We start from the raw sequence: 23,206 nt of genomic DNA, 5'->3' as shown, positions 1-23,206 counted from the left end.
ATCTCTGCAGACTTTTCTTGGTCTAACTCTATCCACTTTTCTATACAATTAGTATGGCGACGTGGATACTTAAGTTGGGGCACCGACCGTACACTGACATCGGAATGATATTTTTATCATGTTATTTAGTAGTCATCGTGCGTCTCGCTTGCGCCAATACATGTACGGACAAGAACCAGCGAAATGCACGATAACTAAATGACATCAGTTAGACGTCATTCTGATATCAGTGTACGTTTGAATTGGCCTGTTAGCCAAAAATTGTTTCGTATGTCCATCTGTTCTACTCTACTGGTCGCATTTCTAAACCAATTCCCGAATTTTGTAAGCAGGTTCGATAGTTAAGGTTTTAATTGTCAAATTAGATTCTCTAAATTCTTCTAAACAACGAAGCCATACATTTACTCAGTTTTAAGCTCAGCTCGCGAGGTCTACAGCTCACAGAGCCACTAGTACATACCCATACATATAATAACGGCCCGATTCGAACAATGCTTATAAGATGTCACAGCGATAATGCTGATCTGTTAGTGTCAAAAGTAACGTTTTTGGTTGAAAAAATGTACAGTAGTTTCTATAAATTTGCCTAGATACTTACTTAATTTTTGCTGGAACTTCATTATAGCAACGGTTAATAGAACAGTTAATAACATTAAAAAATATCCGGTCGGTAATTATTTCATTTGCACCAGTTCTTATGTTTTTGGAACACTTAGCTAAAATAATAAATACCATTACTTCACGACTAATAATGATGGTCTAACAAAATTTTCTGACATTTTGTAATCAGTAAACTGAAAAGGTTGCTATAATAAAGTATTTATATGGGCTAAAACCTGTTAACCTTTCAGATAAACTCATCTCGAAGCGACATTTAAAGGCAGATAAAGCTTAATTCAGTAAAGATCCCTCGCTGAAGCTAAAACATTTCATCGTATAACAAAGAAGGATAGATAGGTATTTTCCGAGGCCGAGTTATCCGGAGAAAACGGTCGCCTTTAAACTGAAAAAGCACGGGATCCAACAAAACATTTTCTTATTTCCAATTGTAGAATTCATTTGAGGGCAGAGACAATGTCGGCGGCGCGCGGGGAGGATGAACGGCTAACTTCGTTACGGATCCATTTGATGGGATTGCAATGCCTCAGGGGCCACCCGCCTCCCGCTTCCCTCGCTCGCCCGACAACGCTGTATTTTTATATCGAAATTTCCTCTAGAAGGAGGGAAAGCGACGTCGCTGTCGTCTTTAACGTTTACATTCTTATGTAGCGTCGCCTAAACGTTAATAGCCTCCTACGGAGCGCGTGCGAGTGTACCTACTCACACTTTCAAGCAACAAAGAGGTCCTATGTCTCCATTAGATCCTATGTCTATGGAACCTTTCGGTGATGATGTGTGCGCGTGCCAGCACTCCACACGTGGCACATACGCCAGTGTTTCACGTGCTTTTAGCGATGTACCTACATCGTACGTCCCCGATCTAATGTCATTTCGTGGAACCTTTCATTTTCTTAAGTCGAACTTCGCTTATTGCTGTTGAAATAAAAGAGTCATTTACCGTCTCTTGATGGAGTGTCAGTGAATAAAACATTACTCGTTTGAACTTATACATGGGCGTAATGGAACACTCTATTGTTAAAATGCGTGTAATATTCTCTTTTTAGGTATTCTATTGCCAAATTTAAAGGAAGTTTTCGTTGTAGGTATGTCTGTATAAAACATCTAAAGCGTTGAATTAGGTGCCCGGGGGACAAATCAATAGCGCGCGCCCTGAGGGATTGAGCAATTTTAAAACTGAGATAAAGATCGCTCGGTGTGACTGCAAGCATTTCGTATTCATACGGTCCAGACGACAGATGGCGTTAATTCAATCTGCCTCCGGCCTACGCTCTAAATTCTATTATGCGAGTATTCGCATCATTGATATTTCGACAATTCTGTTCAAGCTCTGTTAGGGCGATATATTTTGCGCTTTTCTATGACCTATATTTTTTTGTTATGTGAATCTGTTATAAAGACTTTTTGATTTTTATTTTAAAAACTTTATATATACAGTAAAATCATCATAATTTATGTTAAGGAAAACAATACAAAACTTTATGCTATGTATGTCTCATGTCTCAATGACTATGGCGAGTATGTAGGTAGACTTAAGTTGCAGGATAATATTACTTCTGTATTGGTCTTACTTATTGCTCTTATAGCTTATCGATTTCCAAGGCCCTAATTACTGTCTTCTTCTTCTTTTCTGCCTGATCTTGTTGTCAAAATAACTCAGCTTATTTGCTGAAAAACGGTTCTATAAGACCCTCTTTTGCACTAACAATAAAGTCAGTTTCAAAACATTATTCAGCGCACCTAGGTTAAATCAAATGGATTGGTTTTTTTATGAAAATAAAGATTAAGACAAACTAACCCCGGCTCGTACCAAACCAATGAGTTTTTCGGAACTTATGTACGAAATATCATTTGATATTTACTAGTCGCTTTTCGGTGAAGGAAAACATCGTGAGGAAACTGGACTAATCCCAATAAGGCCTAGTTTCCCCTCTGAGTTGGAAGGTCAGATTGCAGTCGCTTTCGTAAAAACTAGTGCCTACGTCAAATCATGGGATTAGTTGTCAAGCGGACCCCAGGCTCCTATGTGAGCCGTGGCAAAATGCCGGGATAACGCGAGGAAGAAGAAGAAGAAGAAAGATTAGGACAAACTAAAAAAATGTACATTATTATTGTTGCTCTCAGACGTATCTTCTTCGTAAAATAAAAATATTACGAAAATCTGTCAAAAAACTAACCTGTATCCTCGCTTCATTCAGCTTCGTGGTCCGCGCGAGCTCTTCTCTACAGTAAATATCTGGGTAGTGTGATTTCGCGAATGCTGCTTCTAATTCTGCTAATTGTTCCTGTGTAACAAACATCCATTTTAGCACTTTTATATAGTCAATGTGGAGAATACCGTTTATAAGGGAAGACCGCCTACAAGCAAGGTTATTCGTCGATCTTGCGTTTGTTTACACTTACAGAACGTCGGTAGAGCAGAAAGAGTGAAGTCCTTTCTGACTGTGTCGAGCGACGTACAGTCGCCATCAGATATATGAGAGCGGCCACGGTGCTCACAAATATCTGAGCACGCCTCTATTGTCAGGGCGTTAGAGTGCTTGTTCAGATATTGTGACCACCTTGGCCGCTCCGATATATCTGATGGCGACTGTACGTATACAAATACGAAAGTTCTTGCCCTATGATGACCATGACTGTCTTCCCTGTAGTAAATTTTATACGCCGATCCTTTCCACATTGAATTAACTTATTTTAAAATAATGCCATAGTTTAATAGACGTAAATTTGCCGATGGTTTTTTGAAAATTGATTTAAGACGAGAAACTTTATACACTTGCTACTTCGTCGGCACCACGCCTAAGTGATGTTTAATTGTTATGGATAATTAATAATATTAATATGTTACGTAGTTTTTGTGTGTATGTTAAATGTAGGACATAATTAATATGTTTCAACGCTTGCCATACTCTGAAAGAGCCGACGGCAGTACATAACTACAGTTACCTGAATAAAGGTGTTCATATGCTGTCTCCTCCGAGTCGGGCGCAGAGCGTGAAGGTCTCTTAGGATACCTATGTACGTAGGAGTGTGCCCCACTAGTTAGTTAGACCCGTCGAAGGAGTTAGTACTAACGTCGGTACAGTAACCTAAATACGGTTGTTCGATGCCGCCTCATCGCGGGTGTAGGACAACGCCGTCCTAGGAGTGTGCCCCACGTGTTGGGGTCCCAACGCGGGAGATAATAGCGGTCAGTACTTTTCTACAGTTACCTGTGTATTATGTTGTTGGATGCCGCCTCCTCGCAGGAGTAAGATACGATGCCGCCTCCTCGCAGGGGTAAGATACGATGCCGTCGTACATGCCCCGCGTGCTGTGGACCCAACGCGGTCCCGATAGTACCAATGTGAATACGGGTCTACAGTTACCTGTGTAAATGTTGTTCGATGCCGCCTCCTTGCGGGCGTAGGACACGACGCCGTCGTAGGGGTGTGCCCCGCGTGTTGGGGTCCCAACGCGGGAGATAGTGCCGACGTCGCTCCTGACGTGCCATTGTTCCCGCCGGGCTCCGGTTTTAACTTTTTGAAAGCGCCTTCAGCTGTAAATAATAGCCATGCTTGTAAAGGGAATCAATATAGGTTTTCTGTTCATTAGTGAGCAGATGACTAGTAATTTATGATATACGAGAATGGTTACCTCAAAAAATTACCTGCGTTGGCCCATTATGTACAGGGGCCTTAACATATCCCTTTTTAGATATAAATTTCGTCTTCACAATGTAAAAAAGATGTTTTGAAAATACTGTCCCGGAGTAGGTAGTTAATTTATTAATTTATTAAATCTTGTATCTATGTATTTAAAAAAGTGTAGGTAATTGGTATAATGTCTCTAAAGCGTTTCTAACCTAAACAATCACTTACTAACCAACCGCTTTAAGTACCTATAAACCAAGCTGGAACCTTAAACACCTGTACAGAGTATACCTACAGACAATCACGTTCACTCAGTCAAAGAAAGGTTTCTTATTTGCATAGGATCGATGGTTGGGCTAGGTCAAGTGCGCGCGTAATTGCGGCGGCTGGCTAAGTAATGCGGTTAAGTAATCCTGCCGGGAATTAGCATAGCGCCGTGCCGTGTAGGGAAACTGGACCGGGTTGCTGCGAGAGGAAAAATGAGCCGTTTCGGGAACGTACAGACAATAGTTATTTGTTTTACAAAGGGGCAAAGTTGTTGTTTAACCGCTCGTGCTAATATTGATACCTGAGCAAGCGAAAGATTCCAAAATTGAATCTTGAGCCTTGCGAGGGTTTCAAAGCACGAGGGTTAAACAAAATTTGCCCCCGAGTGAAACACAAAATTTTTCACCACACCAACCCTAGGCAAATATTAAATGTAAAATATCAAACAAAATAAAACCAAATCAAATCCAAATTAATGTTATTAAATATTTATCATCCATATTCATCATTTAAAAGTCAATTCTACCAGCCAACATAAGAAAACAACTCAAAATTTGCATTTGATTACTTTGCCTCACATGTGAATAAAATGCAGCCTTTCCGAGCTAGTGTGGTGAAAAGAATTTTATTTCCTTACTATTTCGTACTTCGCCATTGACAATAAATAAGAGAAAAGCTGATGTTATAGGAAACGTGAAAGGTTTTTGCAAAAAAAAAGAAAGAAGCTTACAATACGCACGAAGTTTTTAAATTATGCGTCGTGTTCGTAACTAGCTTTTATTAACATGGTAATATGATTGAAATATGGTTACAACGTGTTTAACGGAATCCCTTATTCAAAACTTCATCAACATTACGATTTGGATCAGAAACGGTTATAACGAAATTATAAAATCAAATCCATGTAGGTTCATTTGTCGTAATAAATTCACGATTGAGGTCGCTCGGTCAGTGCCATCAATTTTCTAGCCGTCCTTTCTAATTGTGTTGCCATATGGATCTCAACTTCAAAGGTTAAACGTTTCCCTGAAAAATCCCCATATTGGCGACATAATCGGTTTAGCTTCGGTTTCTCTGAGCTTCGAATTAAGAGGGGGAAATTTAAAAGCACCGTTGGAGGTCGGTTTAGCAAGTATTCATGCATTCCCTTTGACGGTGTCCCAGCTACTTACTAATTAACAGGCAGCTAAGTGTTTGCGTCCGCGGTAAACGGGCCTTTTAACGTTTAAAAGGCTTTTTTTAGCCGCTTTCTATGTTTTAGGCACTTTGACGTCGAATATGGTTGTGACATTTTTGCATTTTTTCCATTAGAGATTTTTAGATTTTATTTCGGGCTCGCCGGTATTTCGTCGTTTTTATAACGTCGTAATTATGTCGAACAAATGAGAAAACCGATAATTAAAAGGTACGAGTAAAATGAAGTGCTGTAAAAAGATTCAGTGTCAAATCCTCTAGCCCAGACGTCAAACCTTGCCGAGAAAAAATGAATATTGTCAAAACAAAGATTCAAATTAGAATAGCACAGGAGACCTTTTTATAGGTCTCTGGGCGGCTAGAGCAGCCATTCTCAAAGCGTGTTCCGCGGAACCCTAGGGTTCCGCAAAGCCTCTGTTGGGGTCCGCGAAAATACTTCTAATAATAAGAAAAAAACAATAGGTATATCTGGTCGACAGTGACGAACGAAAATATTTAATTTGGGGGTTCCGTCAAATATTTCGCTTTCCAAAAGGGTTCCGTCACCAAAAAAGTTTGAGAACCGCTGGGCTAGAGGATATGATTGATTATGGGCAACAGATAGAATACTTACCACCATTTTTATGGTAGTCATTATACAGGGCCAGCGTAGCGATTACATTTTCTAAATTTGCCGCTTTTTCGTGACGGAAATAAGTCAAAATAAACATTTCTACACACTCCACGAGCCTTAAACCAAAACTACAGAATAAATAATAATACTAAGTGCTCACTCTCTAACAAAACGCGTCTGTTACGATCAGGCCGCGTAGCCAACATGCCAATCGCTTACGCTCCGTAGCGATCGAAACGCAACTGTCACTGTCACACTTATATGGAAGAGAGATAGAGAGACACAAAGCGTTTCGTTGTCGAAGCGATAGCGATTGTCACCTTGGCTAGGCCGGCAGTACAGATATGGCCGCTAGGTGGCGACAGCGGCACGCGCGGCTTATGGCAAACCCCAAAATTGGGGCCGAACGGATGTACTTTTAGCTACCTGTAGCAAAGCGACGAAATCGCGGACTGAGACACGCCTGCCAAAACTGAGAATGTATCGTTCATAAAATTCTGAAGTCATTCATAGACAAATAAATAATAAAGCGAAAATCGAAAACGAGGGTGGTCCGTAGTGACAAAGTCAAGAGTGTTCACTGTTCACAGAATGGAAACATTTGTTCGGAGGCGTAACAGATTCAGTGCAACGTGTCATTAGGGCGCTGATCCCTAATTATGAAGATTGACAGGGCGCCATCTGCGGTGTCGGGTCGCTAAACACCGGCTTTGGTGAAAATTGAGATGTTCAATGTTTTATGAATATGGTTTCATTGTTTTCATAGCGGTAAATTTCACTCAAAGCTTTTTAGAAACAATAATTTCTTCTAAAATTTAATGGTTCATATTGGTTGACTGTTAGAGAAATAAATTAAAATGTAGACGAGTCAGGCGTGAAGTATGGAGCATTTTTTTCTCTTCTCGACATTGATCTTACCTATTATAATGCGATGCTACAAGAAACCAAAACATAGCTACGTAAAATGTTAAAAGTATCTAACAGAGAAGTCCTTTTCAGTGGGACGGTCATATGATGTGTAATGTGACTGCTAGTAATTATGGTTTTAAAAAGTAATTAGGTTATCTTATGAAATACAAATAATGATTATCAGTTACGAGGTGATCCATATATTTTTAAAGTTGGCATAGGGTTGATTCATACAATAAAAAACGTTCATGCTGCACCGTTACACACTCAATAATTAAAGTACCCTTAAAATGTTCGACTATTTCACTTTGAAGACTAATTTCGGAACATCATAATTCATACCTCGCTTTTCTTCCGAATTCAACCTTGCGGTTATCTGAATTTAGTCTACTATCGGATACACGAAAAGTACCTTTGAAAAATCTCTCGTCATTTGCACTAGATTCCGCTCAACATGAATTGCAATCAAAATACAATCGCAATGGCACCCCGGGCGCTCTGGCCCCCGGTCGGCCCCGGGGGTCCATATGTTATCACATGTTAATAGATTTGTAATCGGCGCAAATGCCACAAATCCCCAGCATTGGGATGCTGGTGATAAAAAAGTACGATAATAAGCTTGAATTGAAGTTCCAGACTGTTGGGTTGTGGGTTTTTATGTTGGCGACTCTGTTAAGGCATTTCACTTTAATTCTGGTATTTTATTACATGAAGGCTTTTATCGGGTTAACAATTTAAATGCTTTTGGTACAAAAAATAAAGGCATTCGTAAAAATAATATATGGCCTGGTTTAAAAAAATTGCGTTTACACATAATTCTGACAGTAAACGACGTGGTCGATTGGATAGACTTCGTATAGCATAGCGAAGATGGTACCTAATCATAATCACTTAGATTTTTTGTTACGTGGAACGCATTAAATTGCTGATTAGTAGGATATTGCTCAAGAAATAAGTAAGTAAGAAATAGAAGGAGGCGTCTGGCTAACAGATGGACACCCTAAGCTCTTAAATAAATATAAAAAAAAAACCAAATTATTTATTTAAAATGTATAAATGTCACTTATCACACCAAAATTTGCATTCTTTTTTTGTAATCAAAATAGTCCAAATACCTTGATGCAAAAAGTGAACATATTTTGTGAGCCAGCTGATTCCAAAGGGTGCTTTGATGTGTATAATTACAATAGATTTAGCGGATTGTCGCCCGGTGCGCGCACAATCGCCACTCCATTATGTCGAGTGGGTGCTAAGTATGGGATTTATTATGCGAATATTGGGGCTTTTTAGTTACAGTTAATACAAGTAGGTAAGAGAGTTAAAAAAATTGGATCCTGATTTCGAAATACTAGCATTTCTTCTCTGTCTTGTTAAATGAGGAAATCATTGATTAAAAACAAATACTTGTAAGATAATTATTTTGTGTTGAATTTGTAATAGGTACACAGATTTATTTCACTGAGTCACTGACCACTTATGTATTATGGATTAAGTTTCATGTAAATGTTTCATCAATTTTTAGTGTTCCGTATAGTATAGGATAACTTCGGTTAAATGAGTTTTTTAAAGCTAAGATGCTGGCTATAAAATCTAAATTTATTTTAATTTGTGTGTTAAAATATGTGTAAATATTATTAAAAACTATTTGGTATATGATTATATACAATGAATAGGAATAATATACCCTTTCAAAATAATCCTTCTTTAAGAATAGTCAGAAAAGCAGATGGACCAGCAACTGACCAGTCCATTTAGTCATGGCTCGATTGATTTGCCGACACACGCCTACCCAAAAAAATAGGATCAACTAATTCATTACAAGGGAACCCTTCTGCGTACACGCACGCAGGTGAACCGCGCACGCGTCTCGCACGCGCCGGGAATTAGCGCACATTTATATTTTGCAAGTCAATATAGCATTAATATTTTGAGATAGAGATGACAATAAGTTTATTTCTCTCTCTGTGGTCACTCCCTCATGACTGAGGATCGTGGTCATCGGTGGATGTTTATTTAAGTGTCTTTATAACAAATTAGAATGATTTTCGAATAGGTATCCTATAATTCTTTTTTTTTTTAGCATTAGAAAGAACTTGCAAGGAGGTAAGCGATCTTAACATGTCTTTTAATTGAAAAACGCCCTTTAAAAATCAAAAACTATTACTTAAGAAAGCAGAATAATATAAATGATCGTATTAGATTCATAATTGTTACTTATTTGCCGTAACTTATTTTTAAAATGTGTTTTTCAATTAAAAGACACATCAAGATTGTTTACCTTATTTCTAATGCAAAAAAAAACGAACTAGGTATATGTTATTTGAGTTGATTGTATACCTTAATAAATCACGCTTTGTAACAGAATTTTTGTTAGATTATATGATAAAAAAACTCCCATGGTCCCGAGATAATGAAAGGCATTCTAATATTCCTGATTAAATTTTGCTATCTAATTTTATATGAAAAGACATTCTAGTATTCCTGATTTCATTTTGCTAATTTTGGTTAGCTGGAATAGATCCGTTATAGGGATAAGTTCGCCTTTGTACTTTCATTACTGTATTTATTTTTGTAAACCTGTGTTGTGTACAATAAAGTGATTACTACTACTATTAAACATACTCGTATTATATACATATAGATAGGTATCATTGCCGTCGAACAAATACAGCTAGATAACACCATGGTGCAGAGCATCATAAAATAATGATGGACCATTAACACAATTATCTGAGCAATTCCGACTAAAAAGAGAATCGATTTGCTAAACGATCTTTGTTAATTATATTCATCGAATGATTAAACCGCAAAGACATAACGTTTAAATGGTCGTTAAATATGTTAGTTTGCCTTGTGATTTCGTCAGCGGTAACTGTGGTAGTGCGCGCGAAATGTCTGGTTAATTTATTATTGTGCAATTGAGCTACCTGATCAAAATGCGGAGTTTATTTAGATATGATTTTATATCTGTTGTTTTTGGTAAGTAGTTTATATTTTCTATTATGCCTTACTAATCTTATAATATTTGATGATACCTATTAAAGAGAAAATTCAGAAAATTGGTGGGTGTTCGAGAGAACTTTTAAGACCTGGGTACATATTTATACAGTTTGTAAAAAAAAAAACAGAAAATGTGTTTGACTGATATAGGCGTGTAAAGAGTCCAAGAGAAAGTTTTTGTCATATTTACTCAGTTTGTTATTTGATCATTATGTAAAGTTGAAAGTAGACAAATAAAACTAAACTAGATAGGTATGGTGTCCGGAACCATCATTCCGCCCACCAATATACGAAGTATTTTACGAATAAACTAGTCTATAGGTAAAGGACACAACTTTACCAGAGGTCTTTGTATTAGACCTGATTGTGTTCGAACCGTAGCTACACGGGAGATCCCGTCTTTGCCCGGATGCAACGATACTATACGACCAAGAGACCAATGAAGTGGCTTCAGTTGTTCGTCTTTAATCAATACGTCTTTTTGTACAAAACCTAAAAGTCTAAAAGCTTTGTATAATGTAGATCCAGTCGACGTCAAAGATACGTGCACACTATTCGCCTTATTACAAAGGAGTAAGGTTCAAATGTGTAAACATATCTTTGACGTCGACTGTACCTACAGCAGGACATTTGTACTTACTGATAATTTATCGCCGTTCGAACTTTTATGCAATGTACTTAATTATCATTAATTACCAATAAGGAAAATAATATTATTTATAAAGACGTCAAATTAATTGTCTACAGGATGTTTGGTGTTCACAACGACAGCACAGGCGCAGCTACTTCTCGGCGCGCTTCTCGGAGACAACCAAAATAGTAACAACAACAATCCCAACATACCACTTATCGGTGCCCTAGGTCTAGGATCAAACAATAACCAACAAACTCAATTTAATAGTAACCAAAATCAATATTCAAATAATTACCCGAACAATAATTATGCAAGTAGAAGTTTACTATCAGCGCTAGGAGGTAAAGCAAATGTTAACAGACCTATCACGAACAGCTTAAATAACTTCAACCGTTATCCGAACACAGGCCAAACAAATCAGAATAATAATGTAAATAACATAAAGGACCAAATGAAAGAAGCGGAGAAACTATTGGAAAGGTTAAAAGAGCTGAATAGGTTGAAAGAACAGCAAAAGTTGGAAACAGAAAAAGGAAGTCAAGGACAAGCGGGTACGAGTGATAATCCAAAAATAGATAATAGTGACAACAAAAATAATATTATAAACGATGACCATCGGAGAACTGGTGTTCTGAAGTCATTAACAAAGAAAAAGTTATACTTTAAGGTGATGCCAGTTGTACCAGAAAGTGAAGCGGCAAAATATGAACAAACTGTGTATTATGAGGAGTGAAGACTGAGGTATTATTTAGATATTCGCTTACTACCTACCTGCTTAGTATACTTATCCGAAAGCGACTACTACTGGTTCATAAAGAGAGAGAGAAATCTTTTTCTTTTTTGACGCAGTATGTTTAGGTACATCAAATATTTTAACATGTTGTTATGTAGCGTGAAAATATATCAGAATTATATCAATTTAAAAGATCATGTTCAAAATAAAGAAAAATATAAATGTACCTCTATTATTAGTAGTTTTATTGAATATAAACTAGTTGTCACATCAATTTGTGTGCTTGATATTTTGACTGCGAAATCGGTTGAAATCCAGTAATAAAAGACTATGACTTTTCGTTTTTTTTTGCTGTATGTTGTTTCAATTTTTAGTGTTCCGTACAAAACTTTGTTTACGGAACACTTATGGGATCACTTCGTTTAAATTGTTGTAAATCGTTTAAACAATCTATAATCAAGTATCATGTCATGTGAGTCATGATTTATAATGTACCTACCAAACCCTAAATTTAATATAGCGGGATAGCAAGGTGTAATTAGCAGACATCGTAACTTTTACAGCATTTTTGGTGCAGCGGAGTGGTGTTAACGGAATTGGTATAGATAATTCCGACTGAAATGGTAAATTAAGGTTAATATTAATCATTAGGGTTGAAATTGTTTATACGGATTCCGTTAACACCACTCCGCTGCATCAAAAATGCTGTAAAAGTACGATGTCTGGTAATTAGTACCTAATTAAGAAGTTTTATTTATTTATTTATTTAAACTTTATTGCACAGTAAAAGTTGTACAAAAGGCGAACTTAATGCCAGAAGGCATTCTCTACCAGTTAACCCTTGGGCCAAACAGAGAACAAGTAGTAATAGGTTTTATTTTACTGTTAATGATTGATGAGGGCGCTGTAGTAGTTACAACTACTACTACTTACCCATGTATTGACATTCTTTATAAATATGTTAGTTTTACTTTATAAAGTTTAAATCTAAAAGCGTACCCTACCGTTTCATTGTAACTAAAAGCTAACCCTTTGTTAATTTCAACTGAGTCCCGAAACTGCGAAACTTGCGATAGTTTGTGCTAAAAACTGAACGCATACGCGGTCACGTCCGCTGTTAGCTGTCCGGGTACGCGGTACGGTGTTCGTGCGCGTTATTTTTATTAATTCAAACTTGAGTGTGTTTTATTTATTTATTTATTGGGCATAAAAAGGTATTAATTACGTATTACAATTATGAGTTTATGACGTACATTATTCTATTTGTTTGTCAGCGTTTAAGACGCTTGTATCAGCCTCGGCAAGTTGCATTAAAGCCTAGGTTGCGCTTTTTTTCGAGCCTTAATAGGTAGGGTAATTCGTCAGTAACTGGCCACTTATTTCAGTATAAAGTTTTAAGTTAATAATACTGCCCTCCTAAGCCGAATAGCGGCATCTCAAAAACAAATGAAGTTGAAAATTGAATTTTCAGATAAAGAATGTAAGGTATATGTTTGCATTAAATTTTTATTTGAGATACCGCTAATTGGCTTAGCAGGGCAGAATAGTATACTTTAGTAATAAGGTTTCAATAACTGGCCAGCTTTGAATAACTGGCCACCTTATACTATAATGAATTATTTTTATAGCTGAATAGAATTCATTTATAGTTTAGGGCGGCCAGTTACTAAAACCGGACAGTTACTGGCGAATTACCCTATGTAGTTATGTCAGAACCACAGTATCATGTATAATTTAGTCATGGGTTAGGTCAGGTTATTTATCAGTTTTTAGATTTTATATCGGAATTAAGTTTTCATACTAATTAAATATTTGGCAAAGTAACCGCCTTGATGAAGGTTTAAAGTCTAAAAGTAAATAGTTACTTCATTAAAAATGAGTAGGTACCTATTACTATTTATTTTACCCCTATTTTACCCGAGCGAAGCCGGGTTCTCATCTAGTTGTAAATAAAAGCCCAACCCCTTTGCTAAGACTGCTGAATTTAACAAGGAATGTCCTGAATTGCGAAACTTGCAATAGTTTGTGCTACAAAGTGAAGGTGCATGCAGCAGTATAATGTAATATTAAAGTGTTTTATTTTACGAAATATAATAATAATTCATCTGTAATCCAATCAAACTATGTTTACAATCTTTAACTTTAAAATTTTTATTTAGTGAATATAATCAGGCGTTACTTTGCGGAAATCCATATTAGTGAAAACCAAAATATTACTTTTCACCACACCAGCTCGGAAAGGCTTACTTTGCACTTCAAAACTGATAGCAAAGTTGCATTTTATTCACTTGTGAGGTAAAGTAATCATATGCAAATTTTGAGATGCTTTCTTATGTTTGCTGGTAGAATTGACTTTTAAATGATCATTTTGGATGATAAATGTTTAATAACATTCATTTAGATTTGATTGGATTTGGAATATTTGCTTCGGGTTGATGTGGTGAAATATTTTGTGTTTCACTTGGGGGCAAATTTTGTTTAACCCTCGTGCTTTGAAACCCTCGCAACGCTCAAGATTCCATTTTTCGAACCACTCCCTACACTAGTGGTTCAATTTTGGGATCTTTCGCTTGCTCGGGTATCAATACATATACGAGCAGTTAAACCCCCCCCCTAAACTTAAACTTAACCCCATAAACTAAACCCCCTTAAACTTAAACCCCCTCCCCCCCGGGGGGTTAAACTTTGCCCCCTTGTAAAACAAATAACTATTGCTAATCTGCGAAAACTCGCGGATTAGCAAAGTAATATTTTGGTTTTGATTTTAAAATATTACTTGATATTATTTAAAACTAAAAGTCCACCCTTTGCTTAATCATTGTTTAATTTGAACAAGGCAAGTCCTGAACTGCGAAACTTGCAATAGTTTGTGCTACAAAGTGAAGGTGCACGCGGTCACGTTCGCCATTGTTAGCTGTCCGGGTACTGCGCGGTACGTGTCTGTGCGCGCCTTTATTTCTCTCTGGCAAACCTGTGTCGAATTTGTTATTCGTTGGCTGCCATTTTCTACGATTAGAATGGATTGACGGGAATGGGAATAGTTTGGGTTTTTTAGGAGTTTTAGTAGCTCTTGGCTACGGAATACGGAAGTATTTATTTAGGTTAAGGTATTCTACAATAATCCTTCCTTCTTCCTCGTGCTATCCCGGCATTTCGCCACGGCTCATGAGAACCTGGGGTCCGCTTGACAACTAATCCCATGATTTGACGTAGGCACTAGTTAGTTAGTTAGTTACTAGTTAGTTAGTTAGTTAGTTACTTAGTAGTTAGTTACTTAGTTAAGGTATTCTACAATAATAATCTACATATATTTATAAACACATATTATGTCCTGACTAACTGAGAGACTCGAAACTTTGTGGAAAGACATTGTGACAGACAAATGTTACTTGTTGTCAAATTATTAACTATGTATGTATAACAATGCTTTCAGTGTAATGTTAATGTAACATTATAACAATTAACAATCAATACCTATAAAAATCCACGCGAACGATATCGCGGGCAACAGCAAGTTAATATGGCTATAAACGCAGCGATTTGTGCAAGTGCTTCAAAAGTAAGTAATAAAAGTATCCGAAAAATATATAAAAAAACATAATACTTTATATTTGGCGTAGTAAAATTAACGAACAGGCCAATTCGAACGTTCACTGACATCAGAATAATATCTTCTCCGTACTAGCCCGTAAATCTATTGGCGCGAGCGGGACGCACGATAACTAAATGATATCATTAATGATATTAAATCGCTGTAAAACAATTTATTTAATCGTATGGCATGGTATGATAAAACAGAAAAACAACAGTTATAAATACAGATTAAGTCCAATCAGCCACTTGATGGCCTCGTCGCTAAGGACGATCAGGTCTTCAGGAAAACAATGTTATGTTATGACCTGATTATGAGCAAGACTGAAGAACTATAAAGTCTCACAGGTTTGCAATGTATCTGTCGTAGTCAGATCGTATAATCCGCCGTATTACATTACGGCTAGCCGTTTTCAAAAACAGGGGCGTTTTGAAATGCGGCGGTTCGACGATTAGCCGGATTGTCACTGCGATACGTTCTTCAATAAGGCGGCCCACGTTTAGCCGCATCGTACATTGTCGAGTGACCAGTTCTTTCGGTCGCCTACGTAACCGGAGTTTGACAATGTTTGCAATTTAATTTATTTCTACCATGGTCCCACCGCACTACATGTGTTTCTTTTCCAAAACATTTCCTTCACAACTTAAATAGACGGAGCCCCGCAAGCGGGGCTCCTATTTCTGGGCGGTTTGCCCTTCGGGCATCTGAAGTTACCTAACGAACCTAACCTAATTACCTACCTACGCTTTTTTCCCCAAAATGTAACGTTTTCACGGACGTCTCACTTAATCAATAGGTAGGTAGGTTAGGTTCGTTAGGTAGCTTCAGATGCCCGAAGGGCAAACCGCTCAGAAATAGGAGCCCCGCGAAGCGGGGCTCCGTCTAGTTAAGTTGCGAAGGAAATATTTTTTGAAAAGAAACAGTCCGACAAACTCCAGATTTGATGGACACCCCAGCGTTTGTCAGGCAGCGCCACGAGTGTTAAAAATGGGAACTAAAAACTGTCAAAGCGGCGGCTAATGACTCGCTGTATTACATTACGGCTAGCCGTGTTGAAGAACGTATGGCGCCGAATACATTCCGGCGGATTCTCATTCAGCCGCATTCAATACGGCTAATCGTTAAACCGCCGCATTTCAAAACGCCCCTGTTTTTGAAAACGGCTAGCCGTAATGTAATACGGCGGATTATACGATCCGACTGCGACATATCGATGTTGAATCGATCATCTATCATACCCGTATACCTAGCGATTTTCTACCCATATACAGGATAAATTGAAATATCGAGCTAAAATATAAAGACGTGAACTGAAATGTATCGTACATTAATTGCTCACACTGCAAGTTGGGCGCGGTGGTTGAAAATTCACCCCCCACGGGAGGGGGTGGTCGTTAGTGACGACATTTCGTATTCATGACGTCACTCGGGCCCGATTGTTTGCTATATTACTCTAATTGGAATTGTAATCACTGGCACGTATAGTGCTTGGTTATAGGTCGCCTTGCTTTTGTGAGCTGACACTATGTACATACAGGGTGGAACATTTATAGCGACTGAGCTGAAAGGATAGGTGTTATCTAAAGTGATCTACAATAGAGTTATTATAATCGTAAAGCTTGATTAAAAAGTAAAATAATATCATTAAAATGAAATGTTTTTATATCAGTGCCAACCCTATCAAGTTATTTACATTTTAAATTGACACATGCCATGTCATTAATAGGGTTCTTGCTAGGGTTGATTTTTGCACTAATGTTTAACAAACTGTATCTCAAAAAGAGTTAAAAATATTAACGTGGTTAAATGAAAAATAGAGTTCGAATTCCCCGTTTGCATAAAACTGCCTTGTTCTGTTCCACCCCGGTATAAGGGATGCTCAATGAGACCCTAGAATAAATTTGTTTACTTAAAAATTTCGGAAAGCATTGTTAGGCTTGAGTAGACCGGTACATTGTAACGAAAGTAGGTTAGTCTGCTACACCTTATAAAACAAAGTCCCCCGCCGCGTCTGTCTGTTTGTGTGTTTTTAGGGTTCCGTACCCAAAGGGTAAAACGGGACCCTATTACTAAGACTTCGCTGTCCGTCCGTCCGTCCGTCCGTCTGTCACCAGGCTGTATCTCACGAACCGTGATAGCTAGACAGTTGAAATTTTCACAGATGATGTATTTCTGTTGCCGCTATAACAACAAATACTAAAAACAGAATAAAATAAAGATTTAAATGGGGCTCCCATACAACAAACGTGATTTTTGACCAAAGTTAAGCAACGTCGGGAGGGGTCAGTACTTGGATGGGTGACCGTTTTTTTTTTTGCTTTTTTTTTTGTTTTTTTTTTTTGCATTATGGTACGGAACCCTTCGTGCGCGAGTCCGACTCGCACTTGCCCGGTTTTTTCGCGATAAACTCAAAAACTACTGAACGGATATTCATGCGATTTTCATCTATCAATAGAGTGATTCTTGAGGAAGGTTTAAATAGGTGTATAATTTGTCAATTTGTTAACTCGTGCGAAGCAGGGGCGGGTCGCTACTAAAAATAAAAGTTATTAATGTTATTATTTTGTTCTTTCATGAAATGCTTGCGCGTACACTTATGAAATACCTTTCTGAAAATAACTACGTATGTACCTTCGAAGTCGAGAACAGCTCCATATCAAAGTTTTTGTATAAAGGGAAAAAGATAATGCTGGTTCATGTGTCTTTTACGGTATGTATAGTCTGTATCTTTAGGTATTTAAATAAAAGTTATATATATCTCTGATAAAAGTAAACAAACAATTTGTACATTTTCGAGTGGTTATAACATATATTGCTTAACCGACTTGTGACATATGTGTCATAAGGATGATTATCTGTGGCAAGGGACCACTCGCGAACATGGCGTCTTGGAATACAATTATTGATTTTCGTAAATAATCTTTTATTTAATATAAAGTCCTGAATCCTTGTTCAATGCATATATAATGCATACAAAACATGGTGTCAGGTGAAAACTGAGTATAACAAGAAGAAAAAACCTAAGTGGTAAATAGAAGTCTTTGTGAAGAAAATAAAACCTTTGTGGATCAGACAAAATGGAGGAAACGCCCGTAATGACCCTGGGGTTGCAGCCTCCTAAAGGATACAAAATTGAAGATGCGGAGGCTTGGAAAAAATACAAGCAGATGTTCAATTTATATATACAGGCCACGGATTTGGAACAGGGGACTGATGAAAAAAAGGTAGCCATTTTCTTAACCTGCGCGGGAGAAGATATTTTAGAGATTTACAATGGTATGAGTGACACTGCTACGTTAAAATGGGTTGAGTTGCTTAAAAAGTTTGATGACCATTTTAAAAACAAAACTAACACCGTCGTGAACAGCTACAGATTTTATAATTTACGACAAGAGCCAGATGAACCGGTTGAACGATTTGTTTTAAGATTGAAGAATGCAGCCAAGACATGTAACTTTAAAGAAGAAGATAGAATGGTAAGAGATATGTTAGTGATAGGTGTGAGTGAGACGGGCATTAAGGAGAGATTGTTACGAGAGAAGGAACTGAGTTTGGATACGGCACTAGAATTATGCAAGGCTGCTGAATACAGCAAGAAAAATGTAAAAGAGCTGGAAGAAAAAGTACAGTCAGTAAATATGGTAAGAGAAAGTTCTCGTTATAACAAAGATGTAAAGAAACCGATTCATTACAATTGCAGTTATTGTGGTAAGAAACATGAGCCAAGAAAATGTCCTGCGTATGGGAGAAGATGTACTGTGTGCAACATTTATAACCACTACGCAGAAATGTGTAGATTTAAGAAGAAAGAAGAGAAACCGCAGCAAAAACAAAGATCCACAAAAAACAAAGTTGATGGCATCAGGGAATCTACAAATGACAGCGACTGCAGTTCGGAAGACTTTGTAGTAGACTCTGTAAGTAGCTCAGATAGGTTACAATGGTATGAAGTAATAAATGTTGAAGGAGTAGATATAAAATTTAAACTGGATTCTGGTGCTGACTGTAGTACTTTATCACTGGAACTGTTTGAAAGCTTAAAATTAGACAAATGTAAACTCGGGGAACCCACAGTGTTAGTTGTTTATAACGAAGAAAAAATGAAAACTGTGGGATGTGTTAATTTAACCTGTACTGTTAGGGGAAAAAAGGGCAATGTAAGATTTACTGTTGTGGATATGCCTGTTAAACCAATCTTAGGCTTGCCTGATTGTGTCCAATTCAATTTAATAAAAAGAGTAGATGCTGTAGTCTCAGAAGAAAAGAATAAATTTGTAAAATTAAATGATGATGTGTTTAATGGGTTAGGCAATATAGGTACATATTCAATAAAGCTGAAAGAGAATTCAGAGCCAGTAGTTAAGCCTATTAGAAGAGTTCCACAGACTATAAAGGAAAGACTTAAAGATACTTTAAATAATTATGAAAGTAGAGGAATAATTGAAAAAGTAGAAGGACCTACCGCATGGTGCAATAATCTTGTCATTGTAGAAAAACCAGATAAGTCACTTAGGTTATGCTTAGACCCCAAAGAGTTGAATAAAGCCATTCTTCGAGAAAATTATCAAATTCCTTCACCTGAAGAAATATATAATTCACTTGCAGGTAAAAGTGTCTTCACAGTACTAGACATGAAGGATGGGTTTTTTCAAGTGAGTTTGGAAGATGAACAAAAACTCTGCACCTTCGGTACTCCCTTCGGAAGGTATTTTTTCAAGAGAATGCCATTTGGCATTTCTTCGGCTCCAGAGGTAATGCAAAGAATAAATACAGCCATATTTAGTGATATACAGGGGGTAAATGTGTATTATGATGACATAATTGTCGCGGGGGACAGTTTAGCAGACCATGATAAAATTCTCAGTGAAGTAATAGATAGGGCAAGGAAGTTCAATGTAAAATTTAATCCAAACAAAGTTCAGTATAGAAGTGATTTTGTTAAATATGTAGGGTTGTTAGTCTCAAAATCAGGAATTAAACCTGATCCTGAACATGTAAAAGCTATTGTGGACTTGAATGAACCAAAAAATGTTAAAGAACTACAAAAGTTTTTAGGTATGTGTAATTATTTAAGTAAGTTTATACCACAATACTCCAAAACAACTGAAAAACTTAGGGATCTATAAAAAAAAGATGTTTTGTGGGATTGGGGTACAGCACAAAGTCAAGCTTTTGAAGAAATAAAAATGAAAATTAGTAAAGCCCCAACCTTAGATATTTTAAAGAGAGACGGTTTGGTGACTCTACAAACTGACAGTTCAAAAAGTGGCATGGGAGCTTGTCTTCTTCAAAATGGTAAACCAATATCTTTTTATTCCAGATGTTATACAGAATGTCAACAAAGATGGGCTCCCATCGAAAAAGAACTCTTTGCAGTTTGTCTTGCAATGGAAAAATATCACCAATTTGTCTACGGACGCAAAATAGTTGTTGAAACAGACCATAAGCCTTTAGTGGCGATAATGAATAAAGACATTAATAAAATTTCAGCCAGACTGCAAAGAATGGTTCTTAAACTTTTAAAATATGAATTTGACATAAAGTACATACCTGGTTCTCAAATGTATGTTGCTGACTATTTGTCTAGGCATTATAATTCAACAAATGGGCAAGTAGAGCCAACACTTAAAGAGTTAGTGCATAGTGTAGAAACAGAAAAAGTGTATGGACTAGACAGAGACTTACAAATATCAGATAGTAAATTAAAAGAATTGCAAAATGAAACAAATAAAGATGGTAACTTGCAACAAATAAAGATGTGGTATAGTTCAGAATGGCCAAAAAATGATAGAAATATTTATGGTGTGGAATTAAAAAAGTTGTACAAATTAAGACATGAGTTGATAGTTACAGATAATATTGTATACTTTGGAAATATGGTCCTTGTTCCTAAAGCATTAAGGAAGGAAATGTTAGATATAATACACTCAGGGCATGCAGGTGTAGTAAAGTGTAAAAAGAGAGCTAGGAAAGTACTGTACTGGCCAGGAATGTCAAGAGATATAGAGGATTATGTGTTAGCATGTAGAGTATGTGAAAAGTACAGGATGTCAAACTGCAAACAGCCAATTATATCACATGAGATTCCTGATCTTCCTTTTAGTAAAGTAGGTATGGACATTGGATACTATGCGGGTAAAGACTTTTTAGTGGTTGTAGATTACTTTTCAAAATGGATTGAGGTTGCAAAATTGAAAAACAAATCGACCACTAATATTATAGATGAGTTAATTAAGATATTTAGTACTCTAGGAATCCCTAGGCAAATAGTCAGTGACAATATGCCATTTGGTAGTTTTGAATTCATACAATTTGCAAAGAAGCATGGTATAGAATTAGTCAAGTCCAGTCCACATTATGCGCAATCAAATGGGCTAGCAGAGAAAGCTGTGGGGATTGTTAAAAATCTGATGAAAAAGTGTAATGAAAGTGGTTCTAATTTTGATTTAGCGCTGTTACATTATAGAACCACTCCAGTAGCAAATTTGGATTACAGCCCATCAGAGTTGTTAATGAGCAGATTATTAAGAACAAATTTGCCCTGTTCCAAAGAAGTGTTAAAACCTAAATTATGTGTAAATGTCAAAGATCAGATGTTAATTAATAATGAAAAATCTAGGGACAATTATAATAAAACTTCAAAAGTTAAAAAACCATTTCAAAGAGGGGAAGATGTAATTGTTCAAGATGTAAATAGAAGTAAGTGTTGGTATTCTGGTAAAATAGTGGATAAAGCCAGTGGACCTAGATCATTCATTGTTAAAAATGATAGGGGTAATTTAGTTAGGCGCAATGAAAAACATATTCGACATAGTAGAAATAAGTTTATTGTTACAAATCAGTATATGCTGGACTCATCAGATGTGAGCCAGGCAGTGCATGAGAGGGGTAGTCAGGGAAGACAAGATGCAACGGTGCCACCTGCACTGGAGCCTCATGCACATGTTCCTCTTCCACCGGTGCCAAATGTACCTGCACCTAACCCAGAGCCATTAGATTTGCCAGTAGTTACAAGGACGGGAAGGTTGGTGAGGAAACCTGCCTACTTGGGCGAATTTGATTTAAGTTAAAATAACTTCTAGTGGCTCGAGAGCTTTTGTAATTAGCAGTATGTATGTATAAGCAGTCAATAAAATTAGCATAAGGGGGGGATGTGACATATGTGTCATAAGGATGATTATCTGTGGCAAGGGACCACTCGCGAACATGGCGTCTTGGAATACAATTATTGATTTTCGTAAATAATCTTTTATTTAATATAAAGTCCTGAATCCTTGTTCAATGCATATATAATGCATACAAAACACGACTAATTACAAAACCGCCTGGATCTGACGCTGAACGACCTGACTTTAACCTACATTATTTGATCGTGTAATGTTTTCATCTACCCTCAACTGGCTTAAGGAGCCATTTGAGGGTAGATTTTGTTTACTTTTATTTAAATACCTAAAGATACAGAGTATAGGTATAGTCGGAATTATAGTTCGTTTTTTTAGCATTAGAAAGAACTTGCAAGAAGGTAAGCGATCTTGTCATGTCTTTTAATTGAGATACGCTTGTTAAAAATCAAAAACTATTACTTATGAAAGCAGAAGAATATAAATTATCGTATTAGATTTATAATTGTTACATATTTGCCTTAACTTATTTTTAAAATCTGTTTTTCAATTAAAAGACACATCAAGATTGTTTACCTTATTTCTAATGCTAAAAAAAACGAACTATAGAATGATTTCAATTTTAGCGCCCAGGCAGAGCACGGAACCGACGGCCGGCCGCCGCCATTTTGCTACATTGATAGCATTGCTCTCTATACAATGCCATTTCAATTTAGCTTTATGTTTCTGCCTCGGAGTAGGATTTTTTCTAGTCTGTCAGACTGTACACTTTACTAAGTTTTGCTAGTTATTATATGTAGTATTATTTAGTAGTAGTATTTTCAAACAGTATGGGTACAGTGACACATGTTATTATGTCACTGTCAAATTTGAAACGATGTTTTACGATTCTC

At 36.9% G+C, this 23,206-nt stretch overlaps 4 protein-coding genes across 4 annotated transcripts in view; 2 read left to right on the top strand and 2 right to left on the bottom strand.

Moving 5' to 3' along the window:
* LOC134671371 (uncharacterized) overlaps positions 1 to 23,206 on the bottom strand; it is a 305,131-nt gene that overhangs the window by 180,508 nt on the left and 101,417 nt on the right. The gene's annotated exons all lie outside the window — the stretch shown is intronic.
* The window catches only part of LOC134671373 (homeobox protein XHOX-7.1'), a 41,459-nt gene that overhangs the window by 15,170 nt on the left and 3,083 nt on the right, over positions 1 to 23,206 (bottom strand). Inside the window, exons 2-3 of the mRNA XM_063529212.1 lie at positions 3,987 to 4,156; positions 2,796 to 2,903 (exon numbers count right to left, since the gene is read on the bottom strand). Coding sequence (XP_063385282.1) covers positions 2,796 to 2,903; positions 3,987 to 4,156 — 278 coding nt within the window. The remainder of the gene's footprint in view (positions 1 to 2,795; positions 2,904 to 3,986; positions 4,157 to 23,206) is intronic.
* On the top strand, positions 10,061 to 11,627 carry LOC134671370 (homeobox protein 2-like). Its single transcript, XM_063529209.1, has 2 exons — positions 10,061 to 10,212; positions 10,981 to 11,627. Exons 1-2 carry the CDS (start codon positions 10,170 to 10,172, stop codon positions 11,598 to 11,600), a joined length of 663 nt encoding a protein of 220 aa, XP_063385279.1. The 5' UTR covers positions 10,061 to 10,169; the 3' UTR covers positions 11,601 to 11,627.
* Positions 18,104 to 19,938, top strand: LOC134671367 (uncharacterized). Its single transcript, XM_063529204.1, has 2 exons — positions 18,104 to 19,109; positions 19,798 to 19,938. Exons 1-2 carry the CDS (start codon positions 18,270 to 18,272, stop codon positions 19,819 to 19,821), a joined length of 864 nt encoding a protein of 287 aa, XP_063385274.1. The 5' UTR covers positions 18,104 to 18,269; the 3' UTR covers positions 19,822 to 19,938.

Source organism: Cydia fagiglandana, chromosome 15 (assembly GCF_963556715.1).
Source record: "Cydia fagiglandana chromosome 15, ilCydFagi1.1, whole genome shotgun sequence".
NCBI lineage: Eukaryota > Metazoa > Arthropoda > Insecta > Lepidoptera > Tortricidae > Cydia > Cydia fagiglandana.
This window is presented reverse-complemented; position numbering and strand designations above follow the sequence as displayed.

Coding starts and splice junctions, on each gene's coding strand:
- LOC134671367 (XM_063529204.1), top strand. CDS start 18,270: ATGGAGGAAACGCCCGTAATGACCCTGGGGTTGCAGCCTCCTAAAGGA. Junction 19,110..19,797: donor AAGACTTTGTAGTAGACTCT/GTAAGTAGCTCA, acceptor ATTCACTTGCAG/GTAAAAGTGTCTTCACAGTA.
- LOC134671370 (XM_063529209.1), top strand. CDS start 10,170: ATGCGGAGTTTATTTAGATATGATTTTATATCTGTTGTTTTTG. Junction 10,213..10,980: donor TTTTATATCTGTTGTTTTTG/GTAAGTAGTTTA, acceptor AATTGTCTACAG/GATGTTTGGTGTTCACAACG.